Raw genomic sequence first — 20,070 nt, 5'->3', positions numbered from 1 at the left:
TTAGCCAGAGGTGGGCACCAGCAGCTTGCAGATGTGGGTAGGCAGTTCTCTGCAGATTCTGGACTAAAGCCCTTCCAGATGTGAAGGGATGGCTTACAGATGTGCGCATATCCACACGGAGGGCCTCCCGGGCAGAGCCTCTCCGTGACTCAAACTTGCTTGGTCTCCTTGAACTCTTCTTCTCTAGGCCTCAACTTCTGGGCTTCCGTGTCCATCTAGGCGTTGTCCAGTTTTAGCATGACATCTGCTAAGTCACTTCAGCCAGGATCCCTCATCCTTGATATCTGATGGGGTTCCTCACCCCCCCGCCCCCACCAGCCCCAGGTGATGTCTGGTCACCCTGCCTCCCTTCAGCAAGAATCCTATTAGGTGGGTTTAGCCAGAATCTCCCCAACCCTGATGTTTCCTCTTGGGAATTTCCCATCCTCTGACCCCCACGCTGTTGCCTTGGCTACAAATTCGCACTTTTCTTTGTTCTGTTTGGAGTTGAATCCAATCTCTTTCCCTCACCGCAAGACCCTATCATAGCAGTCCCTACACTATACAATGGCCCCCTTGAATAATTAGTCTGCCTTGCTGTCCTTTAACAAGTGTCTCTGGATAATTTTTTCATCCTCTTCAGATGGGAAGAGAGAGAACTTTGGGCTAATTTCCTTGCAGATGCCTGGGGAAGGGCCACCTCCTCTTCAGGTGCATCAGCTCCCACGCCCGGCAGGCCCGAGCACCCTGGAGTGGGCGTTGCCCGGCAGCTGTGGGCAGGGCCGTGGGGGGAGGTGGAGCGTCCTTTTTCTAGGCCATGTGTCACCTGCGTCCTGCCCTGGGGCATTGCCCCGGCACTACTCTGCCACTGCAACAACGAGAAGCTGGGGCCTGCTCCCCGGAGACTTTGGGGTGGATCGTGGCTCTCCTTGAGAGCCCTATGTTCCTGGCCCCCCAGAACCCGGAACATGGCAGATGGGGCTCAGGCCAACCCCAAAGAGTTCAGGAAGAAGCGGCTGGTTAGACACCCCTCTGGGTGGAGGGGCCCGAGCCTCAGGGCCTCTTCTCCTTTGAGAAACTCCAGGTACATGCCTGCTTCCCTGGGATGGAGCCCTCCTTGGAGAGCAGCAGGGATGAGGGTGGGGAACTGGCTCCTGGAATCCATTTCTTCAGAAAGGAGAGCTCTGAGTCTCTGATGGTGGCTGAGCTATGTCATTGCCTTTTTAGCACTACAAGGGCCTTTGGGATCATCTAGCTAATCCTTACAGGCACTTGAGGCCCAGAGAGACTAAGGGACCTATGGATGGTCACACAGCATTTTGGAAGTAGAGCTGCAGCTAGAACCCGGGGACCCAGGTCTCCTGGCTCCGGGAGCAAGAGGCAGCCAGCAGGTTGGGTCACGTGACTCCCTGGCGTGCATATGGAAAGGGGTCGGTTCTGATCTGTGACAAGGTCCAACTCCATGAGACAGGAGCTCCCCGTCTTGGAAGCTGATTCTTGCTCAGAGTGGGAGGGAAGGAGGCTCCTGGTGCCTGTGGGCTCTGCCATCCTGGGGTCTGTCCCAGGAGGTGGGAGGTGCTCAGATCTTCCTGGAGGAGCTAATCACAAGGCAAGGGCAGCAGGAAATGGGGCATCAAGAGATGGCGTTGGGCTTCCCTGGTGGTGCAGTGGTTAAGAGTCTGCCTGCCGATGCAGGGGACACGGGTTCGTGCCCCGGTCCGGGAAGATCTCACACGCCGCAGAGCGGCTGGGCCCGTGAGCCATGGCCGCTGAGCCTGAGCGTCCGGAGCCTGTGCTCCGCAGCGGGAGAGGCCACAGTGGTGAGAGGCCCACGTACCACAAAAAAAAAAAAAAAAAAAAAAAAAAAAAAGAGATGGCGTTGACCACACCTGTAACGAGGTCCAGGAGGGAGCCGCAGGCCAGGAACCCCACACAGGGGAAGGGACGGACCCAAGACCAGGGTTTCTTCCTCTCTCAGGTCTTACCTGGGGATGAAGACGTTCATCACTATCGCATCCTGGCCAGCTGTGGTGACTGAAGGTGCTGGGAAGCTCCTCCTTCCCCGACACCCACAGCCTTTCTGCTGTGACTCACCCACAGGCCACAGGCCCTCAGGCCTGCCATTGGGTCTCTGCTTCCTGGCTCCGCCCCTGCCTGGCTTCATCCCTTCTTGGGGCTCTTTACTCCTCCAGGCACCTGTAAACATACCCGGGCGGCCGGCATTTACTATTTACGGGCCTCAAGGATGCAGGGCCCACAGCTGAACAAGCATCGTAAAGTGGTGGTGGTGGCTTGGCGTCAGGGCACTTAGGGACACCAGGGTGCTTGTGTACATAGGAAAACGTGTTTGTGTACGTGTGTACATGCAGAGCTAGTGAGCTTGCGTGCAGATAGCCGCGTGTATCTATGTGTGTGTGGGTGTGTCCGAGCACGTGGTGATGTCTATGTGTGTAACGCACATCAGGGTGTTGTGTAAGTGTGTGTTCACAGTGGCGTGTGTGTCTCTAGAGCGTGTATATGAAAGTAGGCTGTACACATCTTCACACGGCAGGTGTGTAGCAGTGTCTGGGTGTGAGATGAACCGGAAGACATGGAGCAGGTCTGGGGGCCTTCTTCCTTCTTTCTGGGGGGCCTCACCCCCCGGACAGCTGAGGCTCCTGACACAGAGGCAGGCGTCCTGGTGGCAGTTGCCCTGTGTAGGCGGAAGATGGGCTGAATGTCCCACCGGCTTTCTGTCCACCTGTTCAGCATTCCCTGAACCCAGCCAGGTTTGAGACGAAGGAAGAAAATATCAGAAACGAAATAAGGTTAAATGTGGCCAGACGTGAGAAACGGTTGGTTGAATTCAGGCGAGGTGACTTGTTATTTAGAACGTAACCCCTCGAGTTCAGCCGGGCCCAGGGGCCTGGGACAGAGGCTGCAGCCTGAGTGAATGCAGGTTTTGTTTCTTCCACTCGGAGTGGAATGTGCACGTGGCCGCTCTGGGTGCTGTGTGTGTGTGAGAGTGGGAGTGCGTGTGCATGTGTACGGGCATGGGGGGTGAGTGTGGGTCTGCTTGTGGGACTGTATGAGTGTGGGAGGTATAGGGGAAGGGCAGGCCTGGCTCAGGGGCACAACAATTCCTGGGAGGGGGCACCATGGGGGGGAGCGAGGGTCTGGTGCGTGCCAGGCCCCGAGAGCGGGCCTGCCCGATCTCTGGGAGCTGGGATTGTTATTCCCATTTTGCAGATGGGAAAACAGAGCCCCAGGGAGCTTTAGTTCTGAACCTGCCTCTGTCTGACTCCAAAGTCTGTGCTCTTCCCACTGAGGCATGTGGAGGTGGTGAGTCCCTTGTCATCACTAGCGATGTTGGACAACCACGTCTCCAGAAACAAGTAATTTCGGCCTTTGGGTTTCCATCCAGTCTCCGTTTCTGAAATTCTTAGCTTCCTCCCTCTCCCAGTACATTTCCTCTTTCAGGCCGTGGAGCTGGATGGGGGATGTGGAGAGAGTTAGGGTTAGGCTGAACTGGGTGCCCAGCCCCGGGCACAGGTGGAGGAGCCGGGTTGGGGGAGGCATCCCAGCTCTGGGGCACACAAACTTGGGTTCAGGTCTGGGCTCTGCCACTTCCAGGCTGCATGACCTGGGCAAAGCTTCACCTTTCTGAGCCTCAGTTTGCTCATCCATAAAATGGGATGACAGCGGCCCTCCAGCCTGTGTGGGTGGTGGCCTCAACCAGGTAAGGACCCAAATGCCAGGCTTGATGTTGACTCAGCAGTGAGCCAGCACATCTGGGAGCCCAGGAGGCAGGGAAGCAGGGGAGGGGAGAATATGTCCCTGGGGTGAGCTGCCTGAGGATGCCGGGAAGCTGATTTTGCTGGTGTAGGAAAGGTTGTTGCACTACCTGTGAGACAAGGACAAAGGGGAAGAAATATATACGTGTGTGTGTGTGTGTGTGTGTGTGTGTGTGTTCATTGAATGATGCACTGGCCCCAGGGCCATGTGGGGACGCTGAGTCCCTGCTGGGAGCAGAGGAGCCAGGCCAAGCCAGAGGGGCCCAGAATCGTGTTCAGAAGAGCATGTGGCATTTGTGAAGCCCCTTAGAGTGTATAAGGCACTGGGCTCTCACTGGCTGGGTCCAAATTCTGCTTCACCTCTTTTCAACCATGTCTTCCTGGGGAAGTTACTATACGCTCTGGGTCTCAGTCTCCTCATCTATAAAATGGGGATAATATCAGCACTCTGTAGGGTTGCAGGGAGCCCTTGATGAGTTAATGCATGCAAGGGGCATAGGACAGTGCCTGGCAAATGCTATTATTATATTCCCAGGGCCATAGGGCTCAGTGTAAGGATTGTGAAACGCACCATACCGGCTGCTTTGTAGATTGCACCCTCCTCCTGCTCTGCTCTCCCTCTCCTGCTCCCTCTGTCCCTTCCCCTTTCCCCAGCCCTGGGGTGTTGGAAGGACAGCCAGTCAAACAGGAGAGGCCACGCACAGGGCAGGGAACTCACAGCACCCCCTGGGTTCTCTCGCAGTCCTGCCCACGGCCCACAGCAGCCTGCTCAACCTCAGGTCCATGGTGGAAGCCAACACAGGGAGGAACGCCATCTTGTCCTTCGTGGGCTACGGCTGCTACTGCGGGAGGTGGGGGGGCATGGCCTGCCCATGGATGAGGTGTACTGGTAGGTCCTGGAGAGTCTGGTCTGCTGGAACCGGGCAAGGACAGTAAAGGTCAGACTGTCTCCATCTCTGAGAGGTGGGAGACGCCCCTTCCCCCAAGGAGGAGGCTTGTTTGATGAGTTAGTGGCCAGAAGCCTGACCTTTGACCCGTGTCCTCCTCAACCATCTTGGATATTTTCTTTTCTTTTCTTTCATTTTTTTTAAAGTGTATAACATTGTGGGTTTTCTTTTTTAATTCTATCATTGGCATGTTTATTTTATTTTTATTTCTTTTGGCCACGAGGCTTGTGGCATCTCAGTTCCCCAACCAGGGATTGAACCTGGGCCCTCGGCAGTGAAAGTGCCGAGTCCTAACCACTGGACTGCCACGGAAGTCCCATCTTGGACACTTTCCATTGTCCCTTTCCAAGGTCTTGGGCTTGGAGGCATTTGAACTTCCGTTCTCACCGGAAGGAGCCTTTGACCTGTCTCCAAATACACATGAAAGCAATAGTCACACAGCTTATACTTGACAAAGGCAAGGGCTGTGACCACTGGCCCCTCAGACTGGAGGCTCAGGTGGACAGGACTGTGCTTCCTCCATCAGACCGGGAGTTCCTGGAAGCCATGGCTTATCCTTTGCTCCTGTCTCCCCCCGAAGCACCAAGTCTGGTATCAGCGGAGGCTTTATAAATGCACGTTGACTAATTACCTGCCCTCCACTAGAGGGGATGGGACAGCCACACCACATTTGCTTCCTGTCCCCCATCCCCAAGCCCCACTTAACTCTCCAGGCCTTTATGTCTCCCTGGCCATCGTGCACAGCCAGGTATAGCCCCTGCATCTAGCCGGTCTCTTCCTACTTTGACTTCACTCAGGCCCCTCCCTCCCACCCTGACCCCTCCTGCAGCTGCAGCCAGGGCTCCAGGGGGTCGGGGGGAAAGCTAGGGCTCTGGGCGGAGGGCAAAGGGAGGGGATCGCGGACAAGAACCTGGGGCACTGGCCTGGTTCTGCCCGGCTGTGTGACTTAAGGCCAGTAACTGCCCTCTCTGGGCCTCAGTCTGAAGGTCTGACTCGTGAGGGACAGGAACAGATGATCATGATAGAGGTCACTGCCGGTGGGAGAGGGGCCAAGCCTGGCTATGCCTGCCTGCTCTCCTTTCCCCGCCCCTACGTGCTGCCATGTCCACGACTGCTGCTACCAGAAGCTCTTTAAATTTTTTTTTTTTTCCTCTCTGCGGTACGCGGGCCTCTCACCGCTGCGGCCTCCCCTGCCGCGGAGCACAGGCTCCGGATGCGCAGGCCCAGCGGCCACGGCCCACGGGCCCAGCTGCTCCGCGGCATGTGGGATCCTCCCGGACCGGGGCACGAACCTGCATCCCCTGCATCAGCAGGCGGACTCTCAACCACTGCGCCACCAGGGAAGCCCCAGAAGCTCTTTGACCTGGGCTGCCACACCTATGTGGACCATTACGACTACACCATCGAGAACAACACTAACATTGTCTGCAGTGAGTCCCTCTCCCACCATCGCCCCTTCCCCTCACGGAAGTGTGTACTGCCAGCCCCCTCAGCCTGTGCTAGGGCCGTGGGCCAGGTTACCAGATGAAATACAGGATGTCCAGTTAAATTCAAATTTCAGATAAACAATGGAAGATGTTTTTATGTAAGTATATCCTAAATACTTTAGTTTTATACTAAAAACTAAATGTTAGCATGAAATTAGTAAGTATTAGTATGAAATGAAGAATTAGCATATGTATATCCCATGCAATATTTGGGATATACTTATACTAAAATATTTATTGTCTGAAATTCAGATTTAACCAGGTACCTTGTTTTTCGTTTGCTTGTTTGTTTGCCAAATCTAATAACCCTGGCTGTGGCCCTGGCACATCTCCCTGATGTGCTCGGAGCCCCCAGGCCTGAATTGGCCCCCAGGCTCCCCAGTCCCCGAGATTCTTAAGCTTCGGAGAGCTTAGGGAGTGATCCTGATTCAGTGGGTCGGGTCTTGGCGGGGTCCAGGACTCTCTGTTTTTAATCAGATCCTCAGGTGATCCTGAAACTTTGTGTCAGGCTGGCATGGGAGTCAGGGGACCTGGGTTGGAACCCATGATCTCCCAGCATGTATGACCCTGGGCAGGGTCCTTCCCCACCTGGCCTCAGTCTCCCCATGGGCACATTGAGGGGTTTGGATCTGAGCAGACCCATTCCCTTCTAGTTCTGTCATTGGGACCCCAGCAGATGAGGTGACCCCATCCTAGACACCCAGGGTTTCTGGGGATTCGAGGTGCTGGAGCCAGGCCTGGCAGGTTCCCTCCTTTACCATGGAGGCATTCCCCACCTGAGGGGCACAGCATCCAAGCTGATGGCCCAGGTGTCCCTGCCCAGCCCCTGCTAGTGCCCCACCCTGGGGTAGCAGGTGTCCCTTGGCCCAGCCCCGTGGGCAGCCCTGGGCTCCCTTTGTCTCCTTATCTTCACCAGGCTGTGTGTCATCCCTTACTAAGAGCTCACAAGCAATGCCAGCTTTGCAAAGATACTCAAGACTTCTGTTCTCTGGGAAGGAGTCTGGTGGGGAACTGGGCACATCTGGGGACCCTCGGCAGCCCAGGGCTGTCTGGTTCTCATATTCTGCTGTTCAGATGTGTGGTGGAGGGTCTGGCTTGAGAGAGGAGTCATTAAGCAGTTCATGGAGAGGAATTTCCCTCCTCAACCCCCAAGACAATGGACTAACCCAAGCAGTGGTTTTCACACTGGGTTCTGGGGATTTCTGGGGTCATCAGGTCAACTGCTGTGAGAGCCTAGTGGGGGGTCGGTTATCCCTGGATCGGTGGTCCAGCTGCCTCTTTAATGTATTTTGTAGCTCTAGTGGCTTCTCTTTCAGCTGTTTAAAAAAAATTTTTTTTTATTCTTATCTTTTTTATTTTGGCTGCACTAGGTCTTTGCTGCGGCATGCGGGCCCCTCTAGTTGCAGCTCTCGGGCTCAGTTGCAGTATGTGGGATCTTAGTTCTCCAACCAGGGATCGAACCCGGGCCCCCCCTGCATTGGGAACGCAGAGTCTTAACCACTGGACCCCCAGGGAAGTCCCCTCTTTCGGCCGTTTGATATAATAGTCTTTGGCCAAGAGTTTCACGTCAGAGAAGGTATTCTGCTGATGGAGAGTTTGCAAGTTTGCACACAATTGGGCTAGTGGGTGGTTCTCGAGAGGTGTTCCCCGAACCTGCAGCATCAACAGCACTTGTTAGAAGAAGCTCTACGGGTGGGTTGGGCAGCCTTGGTTTTCAGGAGCCCTCCAGCTGATTCTAATGCGCACCTAAGGCTGAGAACTATGGGGTAGATGATTTCTGAAGGCCCATAACAACTACGACAGCATTTGCTCCCTGGGACGCACTGAGCTAAGCTCTTTATAAGTGTTTTTCTCACTCCGTCCTCACCACGAACTCCCTCCAGGGTGGGTGTGCTGTGATTCTGTGCTTGAGAGAGGCCTGCGATGGTAGAAAGTAACTGAGCTGGGGGGCGAGTTCCTGACGCCTGAGTTTCCGTCCCAGCTCTGCCTTGGGTTTGCTGGATGACTTAGGCAAACGCACCCTTTCCTGGGCCTCAGTTTCCCCCTGTTGACATTGCTCTGTTGGGCTTCAGGGGTTCTCTGTTTCCCATGCACCAGGGGCACCTGGAGGGCTGTGAATGCAGAGGCTGGGCCCCGAGTGTCTGAGCCTGCAGGCCTGGGGTGGGCCCGCGGACAGTGCTGGTGCTGTTGGCCCGAGACCACCTTCCGAGGTCCACTGTGACCTCAGAGTCTGTGTGCTCCACTCCCCACAGGCGAGCTCAACCAGACGGAGCGTGACCAGCAGACGTGCGAGTGTGACAAGAGCGTGGTCCTGCGCTTCCAGAAGTAGACGTACAGGGAGGAAGGAGCATGGCAACTACCTCAACACCTACCGCCAGAGCCCCACACCCAACTGCAGCATCTATGGGCCCCGCCCCCCGCCCCTCCCTAGCGCCCTCTGGGGGCTGACAGAGAGGAGGGTTGGAGGTTCCGGTCCTGGGGACCAGCCAGATGGAGCAGGTGGAGGTGGGGGCGGGTCGGGGGCCCCTGGGCTGCCCTCCTCCCTGGAGCCCTCCAGCGAGACTGGCCCCAGAGGACTCAGAAAGGCCGGGGCCCTGGCCACCTGGCTCCTCCAGCCCAGACCTGGGTGTGGCTTCATCCTGGACGTGGCAGGGGGCATGTGCCCTGTTGGGGTCTCTCCCGAGTGTGGCAGGCAAGACCTACGAAAGACTGGGGGCCTCTGAGGGAGGGGGGCCTCTTACTGGCACTAGCTTGACGTCCTTAGCCAGGCCCTCAAGGCTGGGGCCTGGAGTCTTCGAGAGCCAGACCTGGGGCGGCCAACATGGGCCCAGAGCTTGGCGTGTCCTAGGACCAGGTTCCCAGGCAGACAGAGTGCTGGTCACAGGCCTGGTCCTGGGGCCCCTCGGCTGCTCCCAGGGGATGACTCAGGGTGAGCCCTGCTTTGGGAGCCTTGCAGCCCTCCAAAGCCCCATGAAAAGGGCAGGTGGTCCCATCCTGGCCTTTGTCAAAGTAGCACATGAGTCCCAGCCCAGACCACAGGATGGTCACGGGGCTAACATCCCAGGCCTGAAGTCTGGCCTCAGTTACCCAGAGGGCCTCAGAGCACTGGACACTGACAGAGCACACATGCACCGCCACCAGGCGCACACTCAGATGTGTCCCCACCACTCGGGTCCTCTGCCGACCCATTCATGTCAGAGGCACACCCTGGCCGCCACCCTGCAACGCTGAACTGCTCTGAGGGGCGCCCTGACCCTAGGCTGCCCGGGTCCCTGACAAACGCGGGAGGGGGAAACCCCAGGCCTCCAGGCGCTCCCCCTGCATCTCTCCCCGCGCAGCAACCAGGCCAGGGCGTGGAAGGGACCAGAGCACTGTTTCCCTGGGCAAGGAGAGGCGAGGCTGCAGCCTGGCCACAGAAGCCCTCTCGATGGGGAGGAAGCCGGGTGCTGGGACCCACCTCCGTGAAGAGGAGACAAAGGCAGGAGAGACCAGGTCCAGGCAGGAGGCTGTGGGGAAGATTCCAGAAGGCAGCAGGATGTGAAGAGGGAAGGGAAGGGAGAGAGTGGGAGAAGTGACACAAGGTGAGGGCCAGACATCCAGACCAGAGAGGTCGTGGCAGGAGAAGAGGGAGCAGAGGAGCCTTGGGGGTGGGGTCCCCCCTGGGGCCCAGGTTCCCGCTGGGGCTTGTGGGATTACGGGCAGAACAGGAGGAGGGTCAGGCCTCAGCGGGCCCGCTTTCCTGACTCTGCCCCAGCACTGCTGTTTCCCCAGCTTCCCAGTCCTTCCTCAACTCGCCTCTTGACCTCAGGGTCAGCGGCCTCCAAGTAGCCAGCGCGCCCCGCCTCGCTCCACCCTCTGCCTTCAGCCTGCGTCAACCCTGAGGGCCACTGACCCCCCGGGACACCGAGAACATCCGCCAAGAATCCCGGCCCACCCTGCGGCCGCCGAGGACCACTGGCACGGGGGGAGGGACAGTCAAGACGAGCACAGGCGGGGAGGGACGTGGGGGTAGGGAGAACATCTACAAAAAAGACGGTAGGACTGGACAGAGCCCCGCCAAGCTGCAGCTTCTACAAACCCGCCTTGGGCTCTGGAGGCAGCTGTCGCTGTGTGTGGGAGGCCTCCCTGCTGCTCAACCCCTGCTGTCCTGCTGGCCGTGGGGTGATGGCTGTGGTCCCCTGTGGGCCCGCACCCGACCTGCCCAGTCACCGAGATGCTCTCAGGAGCCCACCTGCTCCTGAGCTGACCCCATCAACTCTGAGCTGAAGCCCCGCCCCCCCCCCCAGCAGGAATGGAGCCAGGGTGGGGAGTCCCCCAGAGGCGGGGGCAGCAGAGGCCTGGGCCCCTTGCCTGTGGGAGCCTGGGTTTCTGGCTGTGCCCCTCTACCCATGCAGACAGCCTCCCCTCCTAAAAGTCTAGGTGTTGGGACGGGATTCTGCTGCTAAGGGGTCCTGCCTGCCCCCTGCCTCACCCCAGACTCTCCCAGATACTGCAACCCCCAGAGATTGTCCACAGGACGTGGCACCCCTCCTCAAACTAATAAAGGCCTCCTACCTCCACTGCCCACTGCTGAGTCCTCCTTGGCAAGGCACCCACTGGCCAGGGAAAAGCACAGTGGCTCCCTCCCGGGTCTCCAGCTCTGGGGAAAGTGGGTTCCCTGACCCTCAGCATCGGGCAGGGCCTATCCCTTTCCCGCTCCTGGCCTGGGCGAAGCAGCCCTCCTCCAGCAGAGACAAAACTGTTGGGAGGGTTGGAAAGTGGGGCTGTGGTCCAGCGGTCGGACAATGATAACGACTACTGGGCTGAGTACTTACTAGGCCTCCATCTCCACAGTGCTCTCCCTCTGCCCCATCCTTTTCTGTTGAAAAAACCGAGGCCCAGAGAAGGTAAGTAACTTGCCCAAAGTCACACAGGTCATTAGTGATGGGGCTGGGATCTGAATCCTCAGCATCCGACTTTTAATGTCATCTCTTCGCACCTTCTTAATGATGAGTTGGGCAGCTGGGGTCAGTGGGACAAGTGACTGAGAGTCCAGCAGGGCGTCAGGTCCTGGGTCCTGGCCTTAGCCTCTTCCCTGTGATGGGCATCAGTTTCCCCAAGTGCAGAGAGACCAGAGCCAATGTTTCAGATGCTCCCCAAGGCCATGGGTTTTCCTGGGACTTCTAGGGGTGATCTCTGGGGAAGGGGAGGCTGAGCAGATGGGGGTCTGAGCCCCCCACCTCATTCTTCCATGAGCAGCCGTGCTTTTCCTGTGTTACATATTGATCCTTCACATGAGCTACTGTAAGAAGAAAGGAGAGTCTTCAGCTAACGTTTTGAAAAGCCCTGGACATGATCATCCATTGGTTCATTCATTCAACAGACCTATCCCCATGGTCTCCTATGGACCAGGCATGAGGCTGGGCTTCGGGGTAGACACCACTTATCAGACACAGCCTCTGCCCCCAGGACCCCACAGCCTGGGAGGGAGAGGCAGACACGTGGACCGATACATAAGGTGCGAGGTGGTGTCAGGGGAGCACGAAGGATGCAGCCAATCCTGGAAGTGGCCCCCAAGGGGATGGGGTGGAGATGGGATGCCTCTGGAGGTGGCGAGGGGGAGTGGGGTCACAGTGTTTGAAGAAGGGCTCTTTGCTTCTACAGTATGGGTGGTCTTTCTCTCCTCGAGTTAGTGAGGTCTTTTATGCAGAGGCTCGAGGAGGGGGCTGGACTTGCTTCCCACTGGTCTGGGGGCTGCCACTAATCAAGACTCTCTCCTTGACCAACATTTAGTCAGGCTCCTCTGAGATCTTTTCTCAGCTAGGTCTCAACATTTGGGTTTCTATTGCCCCATTTTAGCAAGAATCTTGCCATGTCAGTTTAGTGAGAATCCCTACCCACCCTCAATACGTGATCAGATTCCTCATCCTCCACCAGCCCCTGGGTGATACCTGATTACCCCACCTGCCTTCTGCAAGAATCCAGTTAGGTCGGTTAAGCAAGAATTCCCCAGCTCTTATCAATTTTCCACCTCCCCCAACCCCTGCTATAAACCCTCACTTAAGAAATGTAAGGATTTGAAATTGTATTTGGAAATGAGCCCGATTCTGTACTGGTTCCTATTGCAATAGTTCTTGAATAAAACCTGTTTTGGCCGCTTAAGCTACTGTCCGGCTCTGGTTTTCTAGGAGTTGTGACTCAGATGGAATCAGATTCATCATTGGACCCTGGGATCTCTGCCAACTAAAAGTTGTCGCTTGCCATTCTTGTTTCTATAAGAATGAACTCACCAGCCACCGCAGCCTCTGACCTTCAACACCCCCTGAAAGGAGTTAAGGGTGGAGATCAGGAATGAGGCCCTCTGTGCTCTGGGAAAAACTGGCAGAACAGGTCTTCAGATAGTTACATATTTTCAGGAGAAGATTTTATGAGCTCAATTTCTTGCATCTTCTCATATTTAGAAAAGCACTAAAATCATTAACAGAGACATCTGTCTCCTTGTGACTAGCAGCAACCTTCTTGACTAATAGCAACTTTTGTCAAAATGTGTGCCTGACTGCACCAAAATCATACGTATTCTGACCCCTCCCCCCTTTACCTCTTTGGAGCAGCTCCTCAGTGCTATTTGAGATGCTATAGTTCTCATTTTGCCCCAAATAAAACTTAACTCGCAACTCTCACGTGTGCATTTTAAAAAATTCAACACCTCTCACTTTCAGTGGGAAAGTATAGCACAGCCTCGTGGGTTATTACATTACAGTCCTGTTCATTGTCTTTGAGCTATTTTTCACCTCTTGGCTAGATTCCATTTTCCTTTCTGCTTTGTTACCTGTCTGTAAACGGAATGAATCCTGCCATCCTGCACATTTAGTTAATTCTTCTAATTTTCTCCAAAATCTGGCTACAACTCTTCAGATGAATGTTTCCAATTTTTCTCCCACCCTCTTGACTTGGAGTCACTGAGAACTAAAACCCAACTGCCCAGATCCTTACTGGGACTTTCTAAAGAAGCCCTATGAGCTGAAGCTGGACGCATCCACACTCTTCTCCAAGAAACAAACGTGACCATGACACCGATGTCGGTGCCACCACCAGAGATGATGCAAACTGCAACCAGGAAGACCGATGGATTGCCACTGCTCTCCTCACTTCACCATCCACAGATGCTTCAAGCTCAACATCTAGAAGTCTCAACTGGCTGTCCTCTGAACCCAGAAACTGGGTTTAGTTGCTCCGATCATTAATCTTTGTTTTTCTTTTTTTCATAGATATTCCCCTCATTTAAATGCTTGATGGTTCACACCATCGAGAAAATACCCTTTACTACCAAGTCTCAACAGATGGTTCCACTGGTCACTAAGGAACAAAAAATGACCAATCGAGAAAGGAACTCATGTTGTTCAGAAGAAACAAGATCTCCTCTTTCCCTGAACCAGAGGAGGGACTGGCAAAGACTCTCCCCTTGACCAAACGTTGGGCTCCTCTGAGAATTTTCTCAACTTGGCCTCAACCTGTGGGCTTCTGTGTTCATCTTTGCATCATTCTTGTGTTTCAGCAAGAATCCAGCTATATCAGTTTAGGGAGAATCCTCACCCTTCCTCAATATCTGATCAAATTTCTCACCTCTCACTAGTCCCCAGGTGATATCTGATCGCCACGACCTGCCTTTGGCAAGAATCCTGTTAGGTCAGTTTATCAAGAATCCCCTACTCTCTTAGCAATTTTCCAGCCACTGATTACCCCCACCCACCCTGCTCCTTAGTTAGAAATCCCCACTTTTCTTCGTTCTATTAAGAATTGAGCCCAGTTCTATACTGTCTCTTTTCCCCCACTGCAATAGTTAATAAAATTACTTTTACTGCTTTAACTTCTGTCCAGTTCTGATTTTCTACAACACACCATCTCTGCCCAGACCTAGGTCAGTCTTCCATTCTCAGAGAAGCACTGCCCCTTGCCCCCATTCTTCAGACCACCCCCCCGAGGGAGTGGCTGTCAACTCTTTTCTAGAACTTGGGCGACACCTAGTGGTCATGATAGGTCACCACCTATGCTTTGCTCCACACCTCCTGCCCCTCTGGGTCTGAACCCAAAGGGAGAGACCCTGCCCCAGGCTGGCAATGCCCAGGAGAGCACAGGAAACCATCACTGTCACCTCCACCTTACCATTGCCATCGACACTGCCTCTCACAAGGAGCAGACTGGGTGCAACCCTGGCTCTGCCGCTCCTGGGGCCACTGGCCTTGGGTTAGTTGCCTCACCCTTCCCAGTCTCCATCTCCCCCTTCTGTAAAATGTGTGTAATAATGAAGAGCACGTCATTGGGTCTGAGGACTGCATGAGGCCACGGAGGAGAATGCTTCCAGCACAGGGCCTGTGCAGAGACCGGGGCCCTTGACTGCATGTTGGGCCAAACGTCCTCAGGGCCAGGCTGGCAAAGGGTAGTAGGTGGAAGGAAGGAAGATTCTGATGAAGTGTTTGGCCTGGGACATTCTCCCCCAAATGGAAACCTGGCAGAGCAAAGCTGTGGTTTACCAAGAAAATCCGGCTCTCTGCACGTGGGTGTTGGGGGGAGGGGAGGGGAAGGAGAGAGGCAGAAGGAGAAGGGAAGGGGGCAGCTTAGTGCCCCAGCTGCACAGCCAGGGCCCTGGTGCCTGTCCGGCCCTGGTCTCAGCTGGGCCCGGGAGCCACCTCTCTTCATGCTCAGGACCGACTATGAATGCAGGGAGGCAGCCCTGTCCTCCCCAGCGGTTGTCATGGCAACACTGCTGTCAGCTTCCCCAGCTGTGACTTCTAACAAGCAGCTGATGCCAGCAACTGTGACAACAAGCAGAGTTGGGCATTAGGAGGCAAGGGTGCACAGTACAAAGGTCTGGGCATGTGGCCCTGCAACCCTGCCAAACACCCTGCCTCCTGGGCTGGCCATCTGGTACCTCAGCATGTCGGGGCCCTGTGAGTAGAGCAAGATTTATTAAGCACTTACTGTATGCTGAGCACGGGGCTCAGAGCTCTGTGTGTGCCATCTCACTGAACCCTCCTAGCAGCCCTATGAGGTGGGGTCTTTGTTTATAAAAGGAGGGAACTGAGGCCCAGAGAAGCCAAGTAAGTTACTCAAGGTCATGCAACACAAGCAGGGTTTGAACACTGACTCCAGAGCCTTAGCTTCAGAGAGCATCCCTTCAACCCCTTCATTCTGAGAAAGGGGATGGGAAACAAGAAACTTAAAACTGGGACTTCCCTGGAGGTCCAGTGGCTAAGACTCCGTGGTCCCACTGCAGGGGGCATGGGTTCGATCCCTGGTCAGGTAACTTAAGATCCTGCATGCCGTGCGCGTGGCCAAAAAAAAAAAAAAAAGAAATTTAGAATCCGAAGACATGGGTTCCCATTCCAGCCCCACCTGCCTGCTCAGACCCTCCATTTTCATCTGTGAAAAGGGAATGAATAATTTCTGAGGTCTCAATGATGATCAACAAGTTGGGTGAAAAAAAGCTTCAGGAAGGGTCAGATGTACACAGATAGGAACGTGGGGCCCAGGAAGAGGAAGGGGCTTATGTGAGGGGGTCCTCACCCCAGCTTCCTTCTCTCCGGCCTCCTAGCTCCCCTCCTTCCAGCCTGCTTCAGCCCCACCCCTGCTTCACACTCATCTCGGCTACGGCTACGCTGCCCCTCTCCCTTGCCTGCCTCCCGGCCTTTGCTGAGGCCGTCCCCTCTGCCTGGTGCCCTCTCCCTCCCCTCTGCCTTGCCTGGCTGCCTTCCACCTAACCTTCAGGTCTGGAAGCCTCTGCTGACCGGCAGGTCTGGATGCGGTGCCCCCCAGGTATGCCTGCCTCCGGGCTCCCTGCCCCTCACTGTCTTGTTATCACCTGGTTACTTGTCTGTCTTCAGCTCCAATGTGAGCTTTAGGTGTCAGGGGTGTACCCTCCTATTCCCACTGAATCCAGTGCACACTGGATACTTGTGCACTGGGTGAATTAATGAATGAAACCACACAACGACTTAGCGGCTTGGCCAGAACCAGAGCCTAGGCCTCCCTCTATTGCAAGTGTTTAAACCCCGGGGGAACAGCCTCCTCCATTACCCATCCCCCAAGTCTCGCCAGTGCTGGATTCCTTCCCAGATGAGCTCGGGGAGGGGAACCTTAGGGCAAGGAGAGTCAGCCTGGGCTCTAGTCGCTGCTCTGCTATGCGTTAGCGGTGTGGCCTTGAGCCGCAGTCAGTTGGGGACTTAACAGCAACCGCCCGAGGAAGGTCGGGTGTACTATGCACAAAGGGAACGCTGTGCCTGGACGAGCTGAGCCTCAGTACCTGGTTGTTGCAGCAAGCAAGGCTTGGGGGGCACGTCTGGATTCCCCTTCTCCCCGCTCAGGGTCCCAGGGCCTGGACCTCGCCCCCTGCCCCAGCTCTCTGTTCTCCCACCGGATGTGATTTCGCTTCCGGATGAGCTCAGTAATGCCTGGCCCATCCCAGGCACCCCGGGAGAGCCTCTGTACTCGCTGACCCAGTCACCTCTCTCCCCGCCAGGCCGGCTGCCCCGCTCCAGGCCCCCAGCCGTGCCCACGCTGCTGCTTTATGCCGGACTCCCCACATCTGCTCATCCCCGCGCCTTTCACAGCTTTGCAGACACTCCGGAAGTGGGGATGGGGGACAATGGCTCTGCCTGCCATGCACACAGTCACTCCAAAGCGGTGACAGCCTTTCCCTGTGGGGCACTGAGCCCAAAGCCCACCCTTGGTGGAGGGCGTGCCCACTGCTCCACCCCTCCCTGACCGCCTGGCAGCTTCACCCAGACAGCAAGAAATGCAGCTGAGGAAAAGGTGCAGACACAGAGCTGTCGCAAAAACGCATCTACACTTGACGTCTGTCCCCTTTGAGGCAGGGCGTTCGCTCCTACAACAGTGCCGAGGTGGAAGGAAGGGACACGACTGTGTCCCCGCGATCGCCACAGCCCTCCCCATGTGAGTCATCACGCGCCCTGGTCTCCGCCGTCCACCGTCTGCCTGTTTTCCCCTGAGGACACTGAGCTGCCCAAGCTCTCCCAGGTGGAAAGTGGTGATGGCTCAGAGCACTGGGAGCCCCGCTGCTCCCAGGATCGAGCCCAGACCTCTTAGAGTGGCCGCAGGCTCTCCTTGACCTGGCCTTGCCTGCCTCATCTCCTGCTCACTTGAAAATCGACTCCCACATTCCATGCTCCCCACTCTGAGCTAATGCAATCCCTTCGCATTGACCTCACGTCATTCAACATATACACGAGGGATTAGAAAAGGACACAGATCCTTGTCCTCAGGAGCTCATCTTCCAGTGGGGAGGCAGACAACGAGCAGTGGTATCCATGAGTGTACGATGCATGGGGAAACAGAGAACAGGACGAAGGGGATGGGAAAGGCCAGCGGAGGGTGGGCAGTATTAAGGAGGGGGGTCGCATAAGCTTGATCAGGAAGCTGAGATTCCAGCAGAGACTTGAAGGAGGTAGGGAGTCAGGCACGTGGGATGCCCCTTCTAGGCAGAGGGAGCCGCTGTGGGCAGGGTCCTGGGAGGGAGCGTGGCCGCCATGTTCAAGGAACAGAACAGCATGGAGGCCATTGGCTGGGGTGGAGGGAGTGAGCGGGAGAGGATAGGAAGCGAGGCTGCGTGGGGATGGTCATGGGGGTTTCGGGGCTGTGGAAGGACATCGGCTCGTACTCAGAGGCAGACGGGGAGGGCGTGAGGAGAGGAGTGACGCGATCAGACTCCAGGCACCCTGCTGACCAGCTGCTGGTGGATGAGAGAGTGCAGAGGCTGAGGGTGGAAGTGGAGAGAATGATGTGGGGCATGCGGTAGCCCAGGAACGAGGCGATGGTGGTTCAGACCAAGATGGCAGCCCTGAAGGTGGCCCAGGTGGTTCTAAATTTTTCCCCTCTCATCTTTGTCTTTTTAAAAATGTGTACATTTTACTGAAGTATTTTATAAATATAGAATCTAAGTGTATTTTGAAGGTGCCAACACATTAGATGTGGGATATGAGAAAAAGAATTTGACATGCATGTTTTTGGCTTGGGGGAGGGGCACACATGGAGGACGGCCCTTCAGCTGATCTGGGGGGAGACGTGGCAGTGGCGCTTTCGAGCAGGTTTGTGGAATCACCTTCCATCCCTCTACCTCACTTGGTACCCCAGCTCCCCCTTATCTTCAGCTCTCAGGTGAGACGTCAGACCCTCAGCATTCCTCGGGGAATGCTGACCCCCTGCCCCGATGGTGCTCATGGCTCGTGAGCTGACCCCAGTTCCAGCATCTCCCAGCCTGCCTTGCAATCACCGCTGACTTGTGTTCTGCCTGAGCTGAGCAACTTGGAGTCGGATGCAGCTTTATGTCTCTGCTTTAGCCCAGGGCCTGGCTTGCAGCAGGCCTTTGACGTGGATTTGTTGAGGGGATGAACGATCGCCCTTCCAGGAAAGCGGGCTTTCCCAGTGAAAGCCAACGACATCCCTCCACAGTCCCACCACCGTCCTGTCCTCCCAGAATCAGGGCATCGACGGGAGCAGTTCAATACCACCACGGACCCCATTTTACAGATTAGAATTGAAGGCCCAGGCGGTGGACCATGGCCTGGATCTCACACTGAAATCCCTGCCCCCATGCTGACCCCAGCCCTGGCCTCCCTCCCTCCACTGTGTCATTTGGCCAGTCCTGAGCTGGTCTCTGTTGTGGTCCGGAGTCCCCAAGGAGGGGAGGCGCCCAGCCACCCTGGTTGCATGCCTGCCTTTCCATGGTCACTCCCCTCACCGCCTTTTACAACCTTCACCGTGACGCCCGTCAACCCCAAGTTTCCTTCTGCAGTAGCGATTACTACAGCGCGTGGGCAGGTGGGAAAACAGACCAGTTTCCCCTGTGACCTGCCAGTTGAGCCCCAGAGCCCTAGTTCCCAGACCCTCTGCTGACCACCCACCTCTGGCTTCCCTGTCTTCACACCTGTGACAGCATCACTCAATCCAGATTGTAAGTGCCTGAACTTGAACTTCTAAAAGCTGCTCTGGCTTTCAACTCTCTCCCCAGGATATTTACACCTGATTCTCTGTTTGTTTTCTTTAAACATCTGTATCCCTACTGCCCAGCTCCGTGCCTGCCGCCTAGGAGAGCCTCAATGAACTTTTGTGAGTGATTACAGCCTCTGTGTGCTCTCCGGTATTGCATGAGGATGGCCTTTCTCCTCCCAAGCCTGACAGGTAAGGGGCAGGGGCACGTCCACGCTGTTCATGTGGCCTCCAAGCTCGGCACAGTGCTGAGAACCCCAGAGCCTCAGGTAGTGAAGACCAACGACATCAGTGAGTTACACCGCCCGGCAAACCACACCAAAACTTAATGACATTAAACAGGCCCATTACGTAGCTTGCACTTCTGCAAGGTGGTGGTTTAGCTGGGGCTCAGCTGGGCGGTTGTTTTGGTCTCAGCGAGGTTCTCTGGTGTCTCTGGTCATCCGTGAGCTGGCTTTGCTGATCCCTGCCAAGTGCTCTCACAGGACTGAGGTCCTCAGCCAGCCAGCTGGCCTGACGACCCTGATCCAGGTGGGTTCCTGCCCTCCTGCAGGTGGCGGCAGGTGTTTCCAAGAAAGAGGGGACGTGCGTTGGGCCTCCAGAGGCCTTGCTGGCCAACTGGTGGACCATCACTTCCACCATGTTCTATTGACCACAGTAAATCACAAGGCCAGTTCAGAGTTCAGATTCGGGGGTGGGGAAAACAGTCTACCGCTTGATGGGAAAAGCTGAGCATGACATCGTGAGAGGTGAGGATACAGAGAGGTAGGAAGAGTTGTGGTCATTTTTGCAATCTACCCACGGGCATCAGAACGATTAGCATCCACCCTGACTGGACCACTTTAATATTTATTAGAATTTACGCCTTATAACCAGGGACTTCTAAGTGTGGATCAAAATCTT

The 20,070-nt window shown here is 55.7% G+C and overlaps 1 protein-coding gene across 1 annotated transcript; it reads left to right on the top strand.

The window, feature by feature from the left end:
• The first annotated feature begins 947 nt into the window (after positions 1-947).
• On the top strand, positions 948-10,067 carry PLA2G2F (phospholipase A2 group IIF). The gene is given in 9 exon segments (XM_004272583.2): positions 948-1,063; positions 1,958-2,019; positions 4,495-4,601; positions 4,604-4,641; positions 5,793-5,819; positions 6,047-6,129; positions 8,439-8,530; positions 8,532-8,685; positions 9,958-10,067. Coding segments are annotated over 9 exon segments (789 nt in total).
• Positions 10,068-20,070: the final 10,003 nt, after the last annotated feature.

This window comes from Orcinus orca, chromosome 1 (genome assembly GCF_937001465.1).
Source record: "Orcinus orca chromosome 1, mOrcOrc1.1, whole genome shotgun sequence".
NCBI classification, from domain to species: Eukaryota; Metazoa; Chordata; class Mammalia; order Artiodactyla; family Delphinidae; genus Orcinus; species Orcinus orca.
The sequence above is the reverse complement of the archived record's forward strand: the minus strand, read 5'-3'. Positions and strand labels throughout refer to the sequence as shown.